We start from the raw sequence: 20,188 nt of genomic DNA, 5'->3' as shown, positions 1-20,188 counted from the left end.
CATTTATGACATGGGAAGGTTAAGATCGCTGCTTAGAAGTCTGGGTTGGAAAGGGAAGAGGCTATGAAAAACGGAAGAAATTCTGACTGTGAACCCTTGTTACAGGTGACTAATTCGCTTCCTTGGAATCAGCTGGGTTCCCGTAGCAAGGCAATTCCTCAGACCAGACCCAGATTGCTGAATCGGATAGTGTTTTTGATATACATTTTCATAAAGAACTGTTAGAATTTTATCAGGGTCAAAAATACTAAGAAATTAGTCTCTGTGTCGAACATGAACACTCACATAGCAAAATGAGGTTGTCTTCAAAGACTGCTTTTAGGACTGTCTACTTATTTCATGGGTGCCATCTCTCTGGATAACTAAGTCGGTGAATTAGCAAAGTTGTCAATATGAATTTCTGTCACGGTTGTTGTGCCCTGTGATACTGTCCACACAGTATTTTTACTTTACTTCACTTGTTTTTGACCCTTAAAATCTTTCTCTGTGCTATATAAAGGGAAAGAAAGAGGAGTAAGAGGCCGCCATAAAAAGGAAGACCTTACCTTTTTAAGAATGAAGATCTGGAGACAGCTTTTCTTTACTTTTAACTTTCCCCAACTCCATCTGCTTCAAGTGTATTTATTCCCTCCTCCTTCCCCCCTCTTCAACATACATGCATTGTGAACCAGATATTGCAAATGTAATGGTGAGTTCGAGATGCTCTCTCCATTCATAAAGTTTAGTATTTTTTTGGAACAGTTACTATAACAAAGGCAGTGCTGTGACAGGGATGTAGGAGACTATCTGAGAATATATTAAGGGAATTCTTCCTGGTATATGGAGAGAAGCAAGGAAAGGTTTCTACAGGGAACAGTAGTTAAGATGGATTATGAATCTAGTGCAGAACTATGCAAAGTAAGAGGGGAAGGAAAGGTAAGGTTACAAAAGGGTTAAAGCTTGGAGAAAGAACTCAAACTATCTTTTCAGCATAGTCCAGGATAGCTAATGAATTTCACAGCAAGACAATGTGGTTCTAATTTGCTGGGAGAAACTAAGCAAATCTTTAGCAAAACTAATAAGTTCTATTTAACATATTTTTGTTTTGTAGCATAAAATATTTCACAACATTGATGTTTGCAATGTAAACATCTATGTAGGATATGTCCAAAAAAGGCTTATTCTGTTTGAGTCTGTATTACAAACATTTTGATGTTTCTGCTGAGACCAGTTTAATTGTGTAAGTTTTTAATTTTTCATATAAGTATAAAATGTAAAACTGGCCCCTAAAGATAAAAAGAATGTTATGGTAAAATTTAGAATGTAATAGAGACTCGTGGTATTAACTTTTAATACTATACTAATACTGGAATTTGTACCCGTGCTTTTTACCTGATGATTCAAACTGAAGTGATATCAGTTGGGATATCAGATTGCAAAGCTAGTGAAAACAGACATGAACAAATCAATCCAGGGCACTTAGAGGAGCAGAAACGACCTCAGGTCTTTCTAAACAACTCTTCTCTACACAGCTGAATGCTTTTTCCCCCACACAAATTAACAAGGGATCTATGTGTTAGAATTCTAAACTAAAATGAAATTGTGCTTGAGGAAAGGTGAAAGCTAAAGAGTACCTATCCGATCAAGTCGGTCAATAGCCACGGTCTCAAAAGCTCTTCTCATCATTGGATATTCCTCCAAGACCTCATTGAAATTGTCCACCGAAAGGGAGTAAAGACGACAGTATGTGTCTGCTCGAACACTGGCAGTGCGCCGACCCTTGGTCAGCAGGCAAATCTCTGTAAAGAAAAGGGAGAATGACTTAAATGGTAAGGTTCTTTTCCAAGTTTAGAATGCCTCAAACAATTAAAAAGCCTCATGTTAGTAGCCAATGATTAGAAGCATCCATTTTCTATTTATCACGAAATTCATTTAACTATTTAAACCATCTGATTACTAGTGTTCATTTTTAAATTTCAGTTTTGAGATTATTATAATTTCAATTCTCCTTTGCCTTTCTTTCCTCCAAACCCTCCAAATACTGCTCCCTACTCTCCTTCAAACTCGTGGCCTCTTTTTCACATTACACACACATATCCCTAAAGATAGCCTGGTCAATCCGTATACTGTTTGTTGAACGTATGTTTTCAGGTCTTACCATCTGGCACTAGACTATGCCCACTCATAAAACTGTAAATGTTCTCAAACAATGAAGGCTTTGAGTTCAAATGGGAGAGAGTGTTTCTACTCTAAAATACAGGGAGGGTGGTTTGTTTTGAATAACGTTAAGAAATCCATAATGGAATTGTGGGAAAAAGTTATAATCAGAAGACGTTGCGAACTCTAGGGGGAAAGAAGCAGATAATATGCTATAGATAGAATCAAGAGTGTGTCTAATCACTGGCTCAGAAAGTTTATATTAAAATATAAAATCAGAACTGAGGTCCAGGTGAATATATAACAGAATAGCTTAGTGTACTTTATGTATTTTTTTGAGATTAGAATGAAGAAAATAATATTTCAAATTTGCAAATGTAACCTCCTAATTAAATATCACAGAAGAATTCACCACTAAAATTAATAGCCTCAAAATATGGCAACTTCATGTTTTCAGTTAGAATTTGTTAAATAACCTACAAGAGATTATTTTCAAATTTCTATAAATTAAATAAAATTCATATAGGTTTTGCCTTTTTTTAAACTTGGAAGTAATTTCATTCTTTTATTTTTCTTTTTGATCTTTAAAATGAACAGTTTGGAGCACATGAGATGGTCTTTTGGATAAAGCCGCTTGTTGTCAACGCTAAACACCTCAATCCCTGGGACTCACATGTAGATGCAAAGAACTGACTGGCAAAATTGTAATCTGACTTCTATCTACACACGTGCCATGGCACACGCCCACCCATATGTGTACATACATACACAAACACACAAAGAAATTAACAAGTACATGCAAATATAATTAAACATTTCATCACAAAGTTTCATAAATAATTAAAGTTTTTGGAATATCTAGACTTTTCACTGAAAGATTTTATTTGACACTTAAAGTTATGTAAAGAGTGTGCAAGTAGATTGAGAGTTACATTATTTTATTAGTTTTAGTTATTCATATGGATAAAATATGGAGAAAGATGTCAAGATGGCAGAAAGGAAGACATGAACAAACCAGACATCATTCTCCTGCTTCTGCAGAAATCTGGAAGGGAACATCTGGCCATGATGGCTGAATGTCAGTAAGAGTAACTTCCTATTGATTCAGCTATTCACATCAAAGAACTCATGGTTTCTAAGAGAAACTTGCTTCTGTGTAGCATAAAAGGTATTGGCCTGAGAATTTCAGATCCTTGATTGTAGTCAAGACTAATGACTTTTATTTGAGAAGATCTGAAAAAAATATCTACATTCTTTGGACATTTTTGTAAACAGTTACGCTTAATTAAAATCTCTAGAATTTGACTAGTATCAGATTTGTAGTACAGACTTTATTCATTTCTAACCTATAAGGTCTCATTAGTCTGTATACCTATAATATCTACATGGTGCATATTAGGTGCTTTAATTTGTTTTGCCTGAATCAATGAACCAAAAAGCAACATAGCCAATGAAATGAAATATTAATTGAATTTCACTCTATAAGGAAACTATGACACCAACTTCTGTTATTGAGATTTGATAATACAATGACTCCCATGATAGATATGACACATATTTGTTTAATAGACCTTCATGTACCTAGTTTAAAGCACACAAAATATCTTTCAGGTTTTTACTAGGTCTTAAAATAAAGAAAATTTACCAATGTTTTCTTAGCTATAGATATGTCCTACATCATCAGGAGAAAATTTAAGTTGCTTTGGGGTGCTTAAGTCGAGTCCATAAACAAGTTGAAATAAAGAACCTAGAAATGAAACACAATTCCTGATAAATCTGCCGTCTAACGTGTACATTTATGAAAGAGTGTCCTCATATTTTTTAAATTCTATTAATTTCTCTGACTGCCTATCCTATTTGTTCATTTTCCGAGAACCCAGCTACAAATGACCTAAATGTAAATGTTTAGGGGCCATAGAGTAGCTCAGTGGAAGGGGGTTTATGGCATATGCAAGGCCCCAGCTCAATCTGCATCTCCAAGGACCAAAGGAAGAACAGCATAAATTTACCTAGTGATGAATCCATTCATCTGCAGATTACATTGTAATATATTATAATTGTCCTTTCAAATGATGAGAGCTTGACACATTTAATGAGATAGAATTTTCCCAGAGTGCTCTACAGCGCAATTACAGAAGTGACTAATAGGCTACTGAACTTGGCTAAGATGAAAACTGTCAGCAATTCACCCTGTAACAGGCACATTAGAAAGCTGGTCTCAGCTTCAGCATCAGGAAGACTGTGGTTTGAGGGATTAGATGTGCCCTAGCATGCCATGTGAGCACTTTTAATAATCCTTTGGCTATGAGATGTATTATCTGCCCGATGCTATTTTTGCTGACATTCGTTAACCCCGATACTAAACATTTAAGTCCACCTGGCATCACTGTCACCTGTAAAAGCAGTTATTTCCCGAGGTTTGGGAAAATGGCTTCAAGTATTTTCCAACTCAGAAGGATTTCCCTGACCTCTCATGCAGTTTGACATCCCAGTGACACAGTTAATCGGGGGAACTCTTGATGGACTTTCTGAAGTCATGTGTTTAGCCTGAGGTCTAGAATTTATGTGAAAAGTTAGACTCAGCCTGTAACTGAATTGAAAGTTGCTTCATTTCTTAAACCTCAAAGTCTTAAAATAAGTAACTATCCATTAGCAGCAAAATACAATTTTTTTTCAGATTTTGTTTTAACCTTTCTAACCCAGTACCTCATATTAATATGTCAGAAAAACACCATCACCTTTTGTTTTACTTTCACAGTTATTATATGTCTGGTCTTCCCATGTGGTTACACTAGAACTAACATTGTCTCCATATGGTATGAGATATTAACATATGGATTTACCAATTTGCATATCAAGTTTGTCTTATAGCAGTATTTTGGAAGTTAAGTAGTTTTGAAAAGAAATCTAAAGAAACATGGCTAGGACATAACATCAAATATCAGTTTTGTATTGTTTTTATATTTCAAATTTTAATTTCTAAAACGCAGACTAAATATTATATACAATTCTAATATGGATATTTTAATTGATTTTTTATTGCTCTATACATTTTTCGAATATGGATATTATAAAAATGATTGCATATTGAGAGACTTGTATCATGATAAATATTCAAATGACCCAGAAGGCACAGTCTTGACATTTTCCAATATAGATTTGGTAATTTGAATGTACATGGAGATGGGCCAGCTTTTACAGCTACTGCATTCCCTCCTATGCTGTTGGCAGTTGTTTATGATTATTTAGGTCGTCTATAGCTACTCAATTGTCAAGTAAATCATAGCTCTCACCCTGTATTCAACTGATTCATTTCTCTTAAAAGATATAAATGAGTCCTCTGCCAGAGCAGTGTGTGCTCTCAGCTGATGGGCCATTCACTGGCTCTGTCTTCTAGAAGTCATGAGACTCTCATCTCGTTCCAGTTGACTACAAACATTCTGATGTGACATCATGCCCCTTTGCTGTTCATATGTATTTTTTCATAATACATAATAAGAATACATAATAAGTAATAAATACATAATAAAAAAGTTTATAGTTTTCACTCCTTAGTTTCTTTCCCCTTCCTCTCTGCCAATTCACATTGCTATCTTTTCATTCCACTGTGATTCTGTCAGTGATCTAATGTCTATATAAATCAGCTTTACATGGTATCACTCACAAACTGATATGAAATACATATGGTACTAAACTTTGCAAACCAAATACTAAATATGGAACTTAGAAATTCTTAAAGTATCCTTTGGTTAAATTAGAGACAGCTGTTGTCATTCTTCTGTTATCCAGTGTGAGCATGCATGGATTTAAATTTTCAATGGCCCTAAATGAAACAAATTATCAAAGATAAGGAGGGTATGATCACTGGCTTCGTACTTCTAATCAGCTTTAAAAACCCACCAGATCACTCAAGTCCTTTCCTTTTGGGTTTAAATCTGTCAACACTCAGCTCTTTAATAGTTAATCAAACATCTTGAATTATAAATTTCTTTAAAAAGCAGCCAGCTCCTGAAAAATTCATCAAATGAATTTAACTCTTTGAGACCTCTAATGTGTTTTGTGAAGTGATTTCTTGTCAGCTCTGTCTTCCATGTATCATTTTATATGCTTTCACAACATGGGACAAAAACATGACAATAATCCTTTCCACTATTAGAGAAGATCGGCTGCATTCTTATTAGACAAGTCTACTACAGAAAAAGAATAATTTGATTCTCAAATATTTCACCCAACTCTCTCACATCATACTGTCATACACATACTTTTAGTTTATATGGCAATAAAAATATTAATCTACACTTTCATGGTTTGTTTAACATAATAATAAATGATCAACTCAAATTTCTAGACAGTTTTCCTATTTTAATAATTTAAGCCATAATCTGGATACCTCATTAAAAAGCATATAAGAATTTTCTATTATAGAAGAAACCTAAATTCTCTAAATTCTGGTTTTTCCCAGGTTCCAAGGCATTGTCAGGAATAGGTTTTCAAGAAAATGAGTAATTGTAGTTATCAGGTTTACATCTGGTACCAGGCTCCTATTTGAAAGAAATTGGATGAAAGAAATAAAATGAATATAAACTAAGGGATAATAATTGTAACCACTTCTCTATTATTACTGGTATTTTGAAGCTACAGGGAATACATAATGAGGAAGTTATACCAATCATTCCAGCATTAGCAATACAAGCATTATGTTTTAAAAAGTTTAAACATCATTCCAAAGATAAATTTCTTTCTAGTTACTTCATATGGTTTTAAATGGTACATAATTAATTAAAACAGAGAAAGTTTTTGTTTGCTGGAGTAACATGAAGGGACTTAGACCAGCTTTGGAGCAGGTAGAGAGATTATATTACATAGGCCCTGGGGAAGAAGAAGACAATTAAGAAAACAGAAGTTAGAAGATAGCAGTAGGATGCAGTAATCTTGATCACAGGTTCATTAAAGGAGGGGCCATAAACCATATAAGAATATAGGATCATTGTACTTTTGCTTGATATAAAACACAATTCTCTAATAATAAAAAATTTCATCTTCACCTATAATGTTATAGCGGGGTCTTTAAAAAATGAGTCTAGATGTAAAATATTGTTTTTAGGAAATGAAAAACATCTTGCTTTACATGGAAAATCACTCAGCTTATCTTTCTCTGAAAGGCAAATTCCTTACTAAATATTTGTGGCACAAGAATATTTACCTATATTTGGTTGGCAAAATAAACTGAAAGTGAGAATTTTAGCAGTCGAGATGAAGATATGTAAAGAAGTTTTGATAAGTTTAGAAATAATTGACAGGGATTTGCCTGAGCAAAAACCACTGCACCGATGCACAGGAGCAAAATTTTTCACGAGTCGCTATGAAATGAGGCTGCAACTGAACTTGACAGGTAATAGCAAACCCATGGATTTGAAGCTAGACATAAAAGGAAACTATCAACTCTTCTCTGAGTGAAGATACAATAATCAAAGCTTTGGTATCCAGAGATAACTTTAGCTCATGAAACCTCTCCTTACATGAATCTAGTTTCTCCTATTGAAAGTTCCACCAGAAGCAGGGGTTTTCCTGTGTGTGCAAGGTAACAGGCTTTTATCACAGAACTCAGAAAGCCAGTTCAAATGAGTGTATACAAGATCAGTGACCTGACTAGAGAACCCTTCCTAGTAGGTTTTCGTCAGACAAAGATGAATATAGAAGCCAGCCCTTCCTTTGTATAGAAAAAGACTAAAAATCCAACTGTGCATGAGTTACAGGTTTGGTGCCCCCTCCAGTCCTGGTTCCTGGGTCACTAGAATCACTGTTTCTGAAGGCAGTTGACTGACTATAAACTCTGCCTCTAAAATTCTTATGATGCTTCATCTCTCCTCTGTGCATGTGCTCGTGTTTTCCATAGCACAAACTCTGAACATAACCCCAAGCTATCTCCCAGAATATGCCTACAAGGCCTATTTTACATGTAACTCATTTTGGAAATGCATATTTATACATCTTTTTGGTTAGCAGATTCCACACTTTTCTATTTCCTATTCACTTATTCCTTTTGATAGGTCATAATGAGATCTTTGACTACCTGTGTGGGGAACCAGAGAGATGTCATGAACTGAGTAGAAAAATCAACATTTATCTGTCGCTGTCTTCCCCAGCTGACAGTCTCTCTGAAAGCTAATCATAAAAAGTTACGGTGTAAATAAATCTTTCCAACTAAGAGAACACCTATACTCACAAATTGATCTTGAAGAATCTAAGATTCTGTTGATGTCTTTCCTGTTCAGAAAGCATCATTCTGTATTACAACTAATCAACAAAATTAAGGTAATAATTGTAATCGTATAAATGAGGCAAATTTATTTATTTTATTTTTGTATATAGAGTTAAATATACATTGGCAATAAGAATCCACATCATTGTCTAGTTACTTTCGTTAGTGGTACATAATAGTAGATGGATATGAAACAAAGAAGTCAAGAAGGATGATGACTCTGGGTAAGCACCAGATAACCTTTTCCATATTTGATGATTTATGCAGGTATTGTCTTCAGTAATAGGGCCTTACTGTCAGCTGGTGGAAAGAAACTGGCAGTCTTGGAAATAGCCTGAGTTGTTTGGAGGTTCCCATTGGGTTCTCTTTGACCAACAACTCAATTATATGCAACTCTTTCCTGGCACCGGAGTTTTCACTTGATGTTGAGAGATGTCTCATTGAGACTTTGTTATTTGGTGACTCCATTTAGATATTTTTCATTTATGTTTATATTGTAAGAAGTTTCTACTGTACTGTGTTTCCATATACTTTACAAATGGCCCTTAGTTTGGTGTCTCTCTCCACATTCCCTCCTTAGTCCATTCTCTTCCCTCCCCATCTCTATTTATCCTTACTGTTCTAGTAATTCCCTATCCATCTATCTCTAACTCTATAGTCTATTTCCTTTCCCTGGGAGAGCCTCGTCTCCTCCATATTTTTTTATTCCATACCAAATCTTTGTATCAATATCTTAAAAGCTAGCGTCCACATATAAAGATGATTTGTCTTTTGAGGTCTGAGTTACCACACTCAGGATAATTTTTTTCTCTAGCTACATTTATTTACTGATGACTTTTATCATTTCATTTTTAACAGCTGAATAATATTCCATTGTATAAATGTACCACATTTTTTATTATATATACTTCTGTTGATGGCTATCTAGGTGGCTCCTAATTTCTGAACATGGATGAGTAACTATGTAATGGTATGTTGAGTCTTTTGAATATATACCCAAGATTAGTATAGCTGGATCTTGAGGTAAATATATTTCCAGCTTCTTAAAGAACTGCAATATGGCTTTTCATAGTGGGTATACAATTTTGTATGCCCATCAGTAATTAATTGATGAGCATCTCTCTTGCCCACATTTTCACCTAGCAATGAATGGCAAACCCAAAACAAATTCAAAGGTGCTTTTGGAGACATTTTTTTAAAATTGATTATTGTTTTGTTTGGTCATTATTTACTTTAGTGTTCTTTTGTTTGTATATTGTGGTTTTGAGTTTGGTATTTATGAGTTTTGTGCATGTGCGTGCATGTGTATATCTGTGCTTGTGTATGTAATTTGTTTTGTGTGCTCTTTTCCTTTTTTAATTTGTTAGTTTGTTTGTTTTGTTTCACTCTTGTTTGTTTTTCATTTGTCTATTTCTTTTCTTCAGAGAAAGGGAAATAATATGGAATTAAAAGTGTGAAGAAGTTAGGAAGATCTGGGGCCAGAGGGAAAACCATGATCAAAATATATTATATTCTTGTTAAACATGTAATAAACAGCTAAAAAAGAAATGCAAGCATTAAAGTGATGACAATGATAAGTCAATGTACTTTGTGGAATACTTTGTTTACTTAATCTAAAATAAATGAAATTTGAAAAAAGGTAATTCTGAGAAAAATGTTAGACTAGCATCCCTACAGTTAAGTACTAACACTGAATTTCCGCACAAATTTTCATTTAAATTAAGAAATGATTTTGCATATATTTGAAATTTTGTTTGTAAAAAGATAAATTTGTGACAAGGAACACATATAAAGTGAAAGCCTACATCTTGGCTATTTGGACTTTTATTGGAATATTTTCCAATTACTCCAAAGATTTTCTTTTGCTCTCAAGCTAGATAGCTTTTGCTGCAGCTTCACTTAGTCTAACAACAACATGTATTTTGTAATTATGTTTAGAAACAGAATTGAAAATACTAGAACGAAGAAATCCTTCACGGATTGATTGACAATGTGCTTCCAAGAACGTTATTAGCAAAAATCCAAGTTATAGATGCCAGACACATCCCTATTAATTGTTAGTTGAAGGTGCCCCAGAGGCTGTCCAAACAGTACAGGGTGCATTTGTCTGTTGGTGGGATGCAAAAATGGTTTAGTCAATAAAGCAATGCTCTACAAGTATGAGAATCTGAGTTCAAATACCCTGAACTGACATGAAAACTTGTGCGATCATGGTATGTCGATTATGAGAACAACCAATTGCTTTCTGATTCAATTTGAGACCTGCTACACAGGAAGGAAGTTTTGCCTGATGCTGAAACCCTAGAAAAGAGCCTGTGCTGGGAAGGCGAATGTCTTTAAAAAGAAACTTACTATTGATCTTTTGCTAAATGGTTATGGTGTTGAATCACTTTCTTAATACTTAATGTTTATACCCACAGATTGGTGTTGCTTTCAGTCTTCATCAGAGATGCCTCGATGTAGGTGGCAGTTAATACAGAAACTCACAACTGGCCAAAATGTGGAGCATAAATGACTATTGCTATTTCAGCCCTAAGCAGAGCATCTCTACAACACCTTTCAAGGCTCAGGGTCTATCACAGAAGAGAGAGTCTGAAATAATGCAAGCCCCACAAGGTAGAAACTCAGAATTGTACTCAGGAACTCACTGCAGCTGTGTTTGCCTGCTCAAGACACAGGTCAGGCTGACACTGTCACTGTTTCTTCCTGCATAGGGGAAGGGGCTGATGAGCTCTCCCTGCTCCAGGGAGCATATTGGCAGGTTACAGAGGCTTGTGCAGCAGGTATTATATTGTATTCCTGATAAGTTGCTCATGCCCCAATAATAACTCCCCTCCCATGCTCCTGAAAGCAACCATAATTAATCTTAGGGGATCATACACACAGAGATGGGAAAGGGAACAAGCAAGGGAGAGATAGACACAGAGATACATATAGGGGGGAAAGGCACACAGAGAGAAATAGAGACGTAGAGAAACAGACACACAGAGACAGAACGACAGAGACGAAAAAAGTTAGGAAGGGTCTTGTTGGAAGGCAAGGATTCAATGTGAGAGGGAGAAATAGGAAAGCAGATTTTGGTGGTAAAAATGACCAGGATTTATTTTACATGTATGCCAGAAATTGTTGCAGTTTTTTTAAAGAAATCATTAAGACAAAAAACCCCAATAACTTAAAGAATATATAAACCATGTATTAGCTTATGAATTGAGCAAAGTGAAGAAGTGAGTCAAAAACTTCAACTGTTTAGCTACATGACACACTATCCTTTGTATTTAAAAACAACAATATTCCTGACTCACTTGGCTAGCATGATAAAAACAACCCAGGAAATTCTCCCATGAGAGAATGGTCTGGCCTTCACCCAGTAAAGAGAAACTTGTTTTCTTTTCAAAAGCTTAACTGGACTGTGATTATAACTTTTCTAAGCCATGTTTAGAAGACTCTCTCTCCACCAGATATTCAATAAAATTCTATTTTATTTCCATGTATTTGGAGGAGAGAGAATTCACAGGGGTTTTGTTTAGTTTATTTTGTTATTTGAATTGAAAGTCTTAAAGGATTTATACAAAGTAGCCATATTGGAAGAGGAACAAAGAGATCCAGAAAAATCCCTCAATGTCCTTTGGGTTCTGAAGTGAGATCATAGTTTATATAGAGGGCCGAGGATATTGAACAACTAAGCAATCCTGGCCAAGGGGTGGTCTCATCTACCAATAACCCCTCATTCTCTGGCCGTTAGTCTCTCCTGCAAGGTGGTTTGACAGGTGAAGGGTCTGAAGACAAGAATAAAAATATAGAAATAGAAATATAGACACTAAAGATTAGAAGGCAGAAGTTTAGGATGTAGGAAGAAGGACACATAAAGCTGTAAACCTAAGTAAACTATCAACAACTTTCCCAGCAGATCACAGATCAATCTTCACAGGGATTACTTTCTCGGATGCCTGGGAAATCTCCATCACGTTAGCTATTTACAACTGACTTTTTTATTACAAGGCCAGAGCATCTCCCTGTAAACTGAGGGTAGTGTCTTGACTGTCCTTAACAAACAGTAGGTGTGAACTGAGTTTAACCCTTAGGAGACAGAGATATGTGACCTCTGAGTCAGACACTGTCTCTGTTATGGGAGACTGGCACTACCAGAGGAGAGGCATGACCTCAGTTTGTACTCGGGGATACCAGGAGACAGTGGATAAATAAAAGAAGGTTTTAATGAGCTCTGATAATGAAAGTTGTAAAGTATGGCAGTCAATTTACCTAAAAATAATATGAAAGACTTTTCTTCTAAGTTCTCAGTCCAAGAATCCTAATTTATTAACCTTCTAGTGTTACAAGCAGCCCCCTTTCTGACGAATTGCTAAAGATATATGTTTTCTTGCAATTAGAGACTTTCGTTGTAGTCTCTCCTAAAACATATTTCATGATGGCTGCCTAATTACTCATGGACACTAGCACTCACTCCCCTCTTTAGGGTCTCCGCTGACCAACCCAAGGGTCAGGACAAGGTTGTAAAATTCTTTGGTTCAGGGATAATGCCTGGTGCCCCTGCTATAAAAAGGAGGTTCAAAAACCAGCCGTTTGCCACAGCCTAACAAACACCATTTCTGGCTGTGGTCTCAGCTAGCTGATAAGCTTCTGTGCCCCGCGGTGTTTTATTTTTATTTTTTATTTTTAAGTTTGCTTCTGGTTTTCCTAGGATCTGGTTTCTGGAATAAAGTTTGCTTCTGGTTTATTAGACTTGGTGGTGCTCTCATCTTTGCGCGTCCCCCCTGGACCCAACAACAGGTTGTAAGACCTGTGTAAAATCTGTCAAGGAGTCAAGGTCCCCTCTAGAGGAAACTTTTTCTACTCCTAATCTGAGATTTCTAGGGAAATGATCATTCCTTTGGGGTCCATTGTTTCAACACACTGGTAGGTTAAAAGATGCAAGTATTACAAGCATTTCTTTTGAATATTTTAATTTCTGCCAGACCAGTTATGCTTTCCCATTTCTGATTTAGCAACCCAGTCTTGAGGTGGAGAAAGCCGAGCCAAATACAATAAACAATGTAAGATAAGAACACAATTCCAGGTAACTAACTAATAATGAACAAGAATCACCTTTCATCATCCCTGGGCTTTTAGTTACTTTCAGAAAAGCTAGCACAAGCAATGCCATCTTTTGTTTCTGAGACAAGTCTTGTCTTGAAATCTAGGCTTGCCTCAATTTATCAACTTATTGTTTGAGCTTACTAAGGACTGGGGCTGCAACCAACCTTACCGTTCTCTATTTGACTTCATCTCTGTCTAACAACTCCTCTGGTCTTGGAGCAATATTCTTATTGTCATCTATTTTAACTGATAGCCACCCAAAGCAAGCCTTTCCTACTTTCTTTTTGTAGACATCAGAATAATGTCTTGTTATTAGAAATTTTAAATATAGAAACAAGATAGAATAGCAAATAGTCTTTGATTACTAAAACTGTGTTCTACAGTGCATTTTCTACTACATATGATATGCTGCTGTACCTAATGATGGTAGAATGGCATGCACTAAGGCAAGGGTATAGCAACCCTTCCTTTATTTATATCATCGCTTTAATAATGATAAGGAAATAGTGAGACTCATTACCCTGGTGCCCCATATATTTCCCCTATTTATCTGAAATCAATTCTGTCTGAGAATTATCTTCAGATATGTTATTACAACTATAAATTTTAGTGTTCATTTTTAAATACCTATTCTTAAAATAAAAATCTTCAAAATACTATCATACATAGAAACTGATAATGATTTCTTAAGTTGTCAAATATCCAAGCATTGTTCAAACTATAAGCAGGGAACTAGTTTTAAAATGCATCTATTTTCAGACCATGTCTTAGCTTCCTCTGAATTTTGCAGAGGGTCACTAGATCCTTCAAATCTATAACATTTAAAACAAGTAAAACTAAGCTCTGAATAGCATAATTTATAATAATCTATACTGTGGGAACCTGTCCTCCTTGATCCTTGAGGCCAAAATACTGGATGTAAATAATGTTTACACTAACCAGCTAAGCTTCCTGCTAGTTCTGTCCTTGGTTTTGCTACAGCCTGGTATATTAGCCTGAGGGATCTATTTTACTTTAAAATGGTAATTTCTCAACCTGCCTCAAAGAAGCTCAGGCGCCAAGGCCCATATAACCTGTCTGACATTGCCTTAGACCCTCGACCACCTGCCTGGGGAAAAACTCCCACAGAGGCCAGTTTCCCCAGCCCCCTCTGGGTGGGAGGAGTTTTCCTTTACTGGGGCCAAAGGTATTTTAACCCTGGATTTAGTTAAATAAAGGGGCATTCTCTTCTTGAGGATGACTGGAACTCTGTATCTGTGTGTGTGCGTCTTATGCTTTAACCCCTAGGACAATATGGAACTCGTGGGATGTGGGTGGCGTGGAAGGACGACCCCTACAGATGGAGGCACCGCTGGGATACGAAGAAGAAGCAGCCACGAGTTTCTGGAAAGGTAAACCTATGGGGTCACCCTAAAAGGAAAAAGGTTAGCCAGAAGGGTGTATTGGGATTTTGAAATGTAAGTATCTCTGTTCTTGTTTGGAACTGGGAGGCCTATTGAGGTCAATTGACAGTGCTTTTGGAGAAGCACCAATATTTTAAGGTAGACGGCACCACATGAGAGTTCATTAAGACAGTTTGCTTCTTGAGGTGATATTTTGCCTAATTTTTATGAGAGAATTCAATCCCTGGCTTTGCTAGCACGGGACTTTAATTTTGGTTGAGGAGAACGGGCTGAGAGAGGATTCAAAAGATATGTTTATGAGTTCTATTAAGAGTTTTTGAGCAACAAAAGAAAAGCTTCACAGAGCTTGTCTTTCAGGGAGACTAGAAAGCTCCCATAAATGTTTGGTTGCGGGTCACAGGACCGCACTAGGTCACTCACTGTGGCTGAGGTGCTACAAGGTGCACTTTAAACAGAGATACAGGCAGCTGTATCTCGCAGGGAGAAGCGCAGGCAGCCGCCAAGCCCTGCCTATAAATGGCGGGACCATTACAGACAGGCCAAGGAGGGTAAAACGCAGCGGTGTGCCAGTACATTCAGCCGCGGGTGCAAACTCGTCCGGAGGCACAGCTGCGCTGATCACACGCAGAAAGGCGACGCAAAAGGCAGTCACATATGCTGGCTCCCTAGCCCAAGGTGGCCAGTGAGCGGCGGGCCACAGGGACCTAGGACAGGGCACAATGGCGGTTGTGGCGGCGCCTGAGCAGACAGATAAAAAGAGAGTGCTAGGCGGCCAAAAAAAGCGACAATAACAGGCCTTGGTGATGCAAAGAATAGTTAAAATCCGCCCGCCAAATCTCAGGTGACAGTTTGCAGCCGGAGGGAGCAGGTCTGTGTCCTGCCCCCTGCTGTGCAGAGCAGCTTCAACAGTTTTAAGTGGAGACTGTGATAGATTCAAAGGTTTTACAGACCCAAAAGAGGTTAGCTAAATCTTGGGATGGTTTGTTGCCTAATTTTCTGCAATCCAAACTGTGCTAGTTTACATTTTCACCAGTGGTGGAGGAGTTTCTCTTAAGTAAAAGTTATAAACAATATTTGATCTTGATCATGTTTAAGGGATAAGATAAGAGTCAAGAGTTATTTTGATTCACACTTCTCCAATGATTAAAGATGTTATATTTGAGGATTTTTTAAATGTCTTTCAGTCATTTTAAGTTTGTCTATTGAGAGTTTTCAGTTTAGGTTTATTGCATGTATTTTAATTTGATTAATTACTCTTTGGAGGACTAATTTATGTAGTCCTAATGTTTTTTTATATGGATTGATGACTGATAAAGATTTCCATATCTATAGCCAGATATGTCGATCCTATTAATTATTTCTCTAATGTTGGCGGGAGGCAATGTGCCCCCATAAAGATAATTTTGATAATTCCGTCCAGTTGTGTAAGTGCTCATGTACTGGATCAGATAATAATTTTCTGTCCCTGGAAAAGTTCCAGGTGGAACTGATTCTAAAAGATGTTTTGATGTTTTCAGCCCAGTTCAAAACCTGCTATGATGGTACAGGCCAATAATAAAAATAATGTTTTGAGGTTGGCTAACTCAGGCCAATATTTATGCCGGTTGCAATGGCACAGGCCAATAAAATTTGCTCTTTGGAGCAGAGACCTACAGGTCTCTAAGTTCAAGACCAGCCTATTTCCAGTACTGACTGTGCTAAATTTTTACACTGAGTTTTTTAGTACTCTTAAATGTTAATTTGGGAGAAGAGTTTTGTTTATGTTTTTTCTAGGAATGCTGACATACATCTGGGTACTGTTCATGCTGTGGATTCATCTGTCCAGAGGCCTGAGGACAAAGCCTCTGCTATGGAGCTGTCTGACCTGATTGCTGCGGAGCTGGCGGGTTCCTAAAAAGTGATCCAGCTCCTACCCTTGTTCTATCAGTTATTGCTGTACTGTTATTGCTGTACATTGCTATATTGTTATTGCTGTACAATTGCTGTACTGCTGGATTTCCCCTTGATTTGTCAGTTATTGCTTGCTATCAGTTTTTCTTATCCTGTCAGCTATTTCTGCTGAACACTATGGGTATCTTCAAGGCAGGTTGCAAAATGCCATGGTTGTTCAAATTAAAAATTGGATACTGAGGTAAATCTTGACAGATTGGACATGGTTTTTTGACTTTGCTGGTCACAGAATAGGATTTTTACTGTTTTTCATGGTCCCTAAAATACAAAATTTACTAATTGGCTGTCATTTATTCTAGTTAGCTTTCCAGGGACCTTACACCAGTGCTATTGAGACCTTACTTAAAGGGGCTCTATTCTAAACAGAGTTTTCAGGATTGTGCCAAAGCACAATCTCCTTTGGGAATGCTTGTATATGCTGGAGCATGACATTCATGATCTCATAAAGCTGGAGTCAGGACTACTCAGGTCAAGTCCTTTTGGCATTTGCCTCAAAATATCTTTCAGCATAATCTGGCTGGACTCAATGTATGACTAGTAACCAAAGACGGGTAAGGATTAAATGGGAAAAGACTCTACCTAAGACAGAAAGGTATTTTGACCTAAAATACTTTTTCCACAACGGGTAAAGAGTCTGCCTGGCCATCACCACCTAAGACAAGGTGCTAGTCATCATATTTTATATAAAAGGGGGACTTGTGGGAACCTGTCCTCCTTGATCCTTGAGGCCAAAATACTGGATGCAAATAATGTTTACACTAACCAGCTAAGCTTCCTGCTAGTTCTGTCCTTGGTTCTGCTACAGCCTGGTATATTAGCCTGAGGGATCTATTTTACTTTAAAATGGTAATTTCTCAACCTGCCTCAAAGAAGCTCAGGCGCCAAGGCCCATATAACCTGTCTGACATTGCCTTAGACCCTCGACCACCTGCCTGGGGAAAAACTCCCAGAGGCCAGTTTCCCCAGCCCCCTCTGGGTGGGAGGAGTTTTCCTTTACTGGGGCCAAAGGTATTTTAACCCTGGATTTAGTTAAATAAAGGGGCATTCTCTTCTTGAGGATGACTGGAACTCTGTATCTGTGTGTGTGCGTCTTATGCTTTAACCCCTAGGACAATATGGAACTCGTGGGATGTGGGTGGCGTGGAAGGACGACCCCTACACTATACAATCCTCAGCATTTGCATCATGGGCCCATTTGGTAACGTTAACAGGGGAAGAAAGACAGTCTATCTAGAAAATTTTAGTCTCCATGCTCTCAAATATTTATTTCTTTAGACAAATCAATAAAACCCTTCAAGTTATCGAGTTTTGTCTGTCAGAAATAATTTTCAAGCTGGTTGCTGCTTATCATACTGCTGTAAATTTTAATTTCTTTTTTTTCTCATATTGTCTCTGTCTAATAACCCTGAAGTCATCATTAGATATTTTTTATCCTCCTTAATTAAATAGGTAAACCAACTGTCATTCCCTTACATTGGAATGGTAAGACTACGTAGACAAAGCTTTTGAAAAGCTTCTCTAATGGGTTTAAATAGGTTTATCTTGTTAATGAAGTGATTAACATTTGTTTTTCAGTGTTCCAGGAAGAGTTTCCAAAAAATGCATAATTAAAACAAATGTCTCAAGGAGTTTAATTATAGTTGCTTTGGTATCTAAAACAATTTTGAACACACACACACACACTTTATATGTGTGTCTCTCTCTGTATTTTTTACTGTGTCACAAAAACGGTTGCATGCAGTAATAGCTATCCTTATGGATTTAACTTATTTTTTGAGGAATGATTCTGACAGATCCTGGAATTTCCAGATTATCATACTGACAGGGCCATCGGCTTAAGGGACCAAGATGATCGGGAGAGACTCTAGTCAGCTAGCTGTACCATATGAGCAGAGAAACAGTAAAAAAAAAAAAAAAAAATGCATTTTTATGTTGGGAAATGCAATTCCGGTTCATCATACTTTCACTCAAACAAAAAGATTAAGAATATTTGCTAGGTTAGAATACAATCAGTTTTGTGTCAAACAGAAATATTATGTGCTAATGAAGGCGATTGTAACTTTCTCTTAATAAAATGATATACAAATTCAACAATTGTTAAGTATCTCTTAAGATAAGACTTAATAAAATATTGAAAGATTCTTCAGACACAGTGGCAATATGTATTTATTTGTACCTCTATAGAAATATTTGTATAAAGGAAAGGAAGTGGTTCTTAGGTTGTTAAAATTATTTTTCTTGAGGGCATGGTGCTACAAAATACCTTGAAGCCATTTCTCATTAATACAAATTAAGTTCCATGTGTCTCACTCTGCATTGTTTACTGGGCCACAAAAATGGTTGTATGCAAAATGGATTTAACCATTCGTTCTTTCAATTAAGATAGCATAAGCCTTACTCATTTTTCTCAAATGTGTGTTTTCATTATTTTTGAAACACCATTTGGAAATTCTTTACATGCATAAATATCACCTTCCATCAAGACGCAGATCCAGTGAGATGAACTCATTTGTCAGCACTTATTATTGTCGTCCAATATTACAGCAATATTCACTGCTGATCTTCTACCATATGTATCATCTTTGACAATGTTTTGTCTTCAGAACAGACTTCAAATTTATACATTTGTCAAGTGTTGATCAAGGTCACAATGAGTGTCTATGTGACCTTGGGACTTTAATTAGTATTTAACTCAGATTTCATTGTTCATTTAGGGAACAGAACTCACAGATACCAGACGATTAACCCAAATTCATTTCCATAAATAATATATTTCTACTGTTCTAAGTTAAACATTAGAAATGCCAATAGATGTGGTTTCCCCTTTTCTATTCCATGACTTAACATAGAGCCTTAAAGCTTTCTCGTGCACTTAATTAATTTTTATGTGTATGAGTATTAAAGTCTGCATGTATGTCTGTGCAGCATGGGCATGCCAGGTATCTGTGGAGTCAGAAAAGGGTCTCAGATCCCCAGGAATGGAGTTACTTACAGTTAAGCTGCCAGGTTGGTGCTGGGAATTGACCATGACTTCTCTAGAAGAGCAACTAGTCATTGTAATCTCACAGCTATCTCTCCAGCTCCACTGATAATCTTTTAAGTAATTCATGTTAAATTAAACATAAACGTATACTGTCCTTTTTTGTTTGAACTATATGCAGGAAATTTCTCGTATTTTCCAAATAAATGTGATTGAATAATGAATGTTGCCAAAGATGAACTAGAAAGTATACTTAGAAAGTTTTATGAGCTCTATTTGTGTTTACTAAATCAAATTTGATTATTTAAATCAAGGTTTCAGGGATGTGTATTTAAGAATATCATTATAATATTCAGACAAAAA

General features: G+C 36.6%; 1 protein-coding gene across 1 annotated transcript in view; it reads right to left on the bottom strand.

The window, feature by feature from the left end:
* Positions 1-20,188, bottom strand: part of Hcn1 (hyperpolarization activated cyclic nucleotide gated potassium channel 1) — a 374,094-nt gene that overhangs the window by 12,674 nt on the left and 341,232 nt on the right. Inside the window, exon 7 of the mRNA XM_048443061.3 lies at positions 1,614-1,778. Within this exon, the coding sequence (XP_048299018.2) occupies positions 1,614-1,778 (165 nt within the window). The remainder of the gene's footprint in view (positions 1-1,613; positions 1,779-20,188) is intronic.

The sequence above is a fragment of the Myodes glareolus genome, chromosome 15 (genome assembly GCF_982192425.1).
Source record: "Myodes glareolus chromosome 15, mMyoGla1.1, whole genome shotgun sequence".
Lineage (NCBI taxonomy): Eukaryota > Metazoa > Chordata > Mammalia > Rodentia > Cricetidae > Myodes > Myodes glareolus.
Note: the sequence above shows the minus strand (reverse complement) of the source record. Positions and strands in the feature narration are given on the sequence as shown.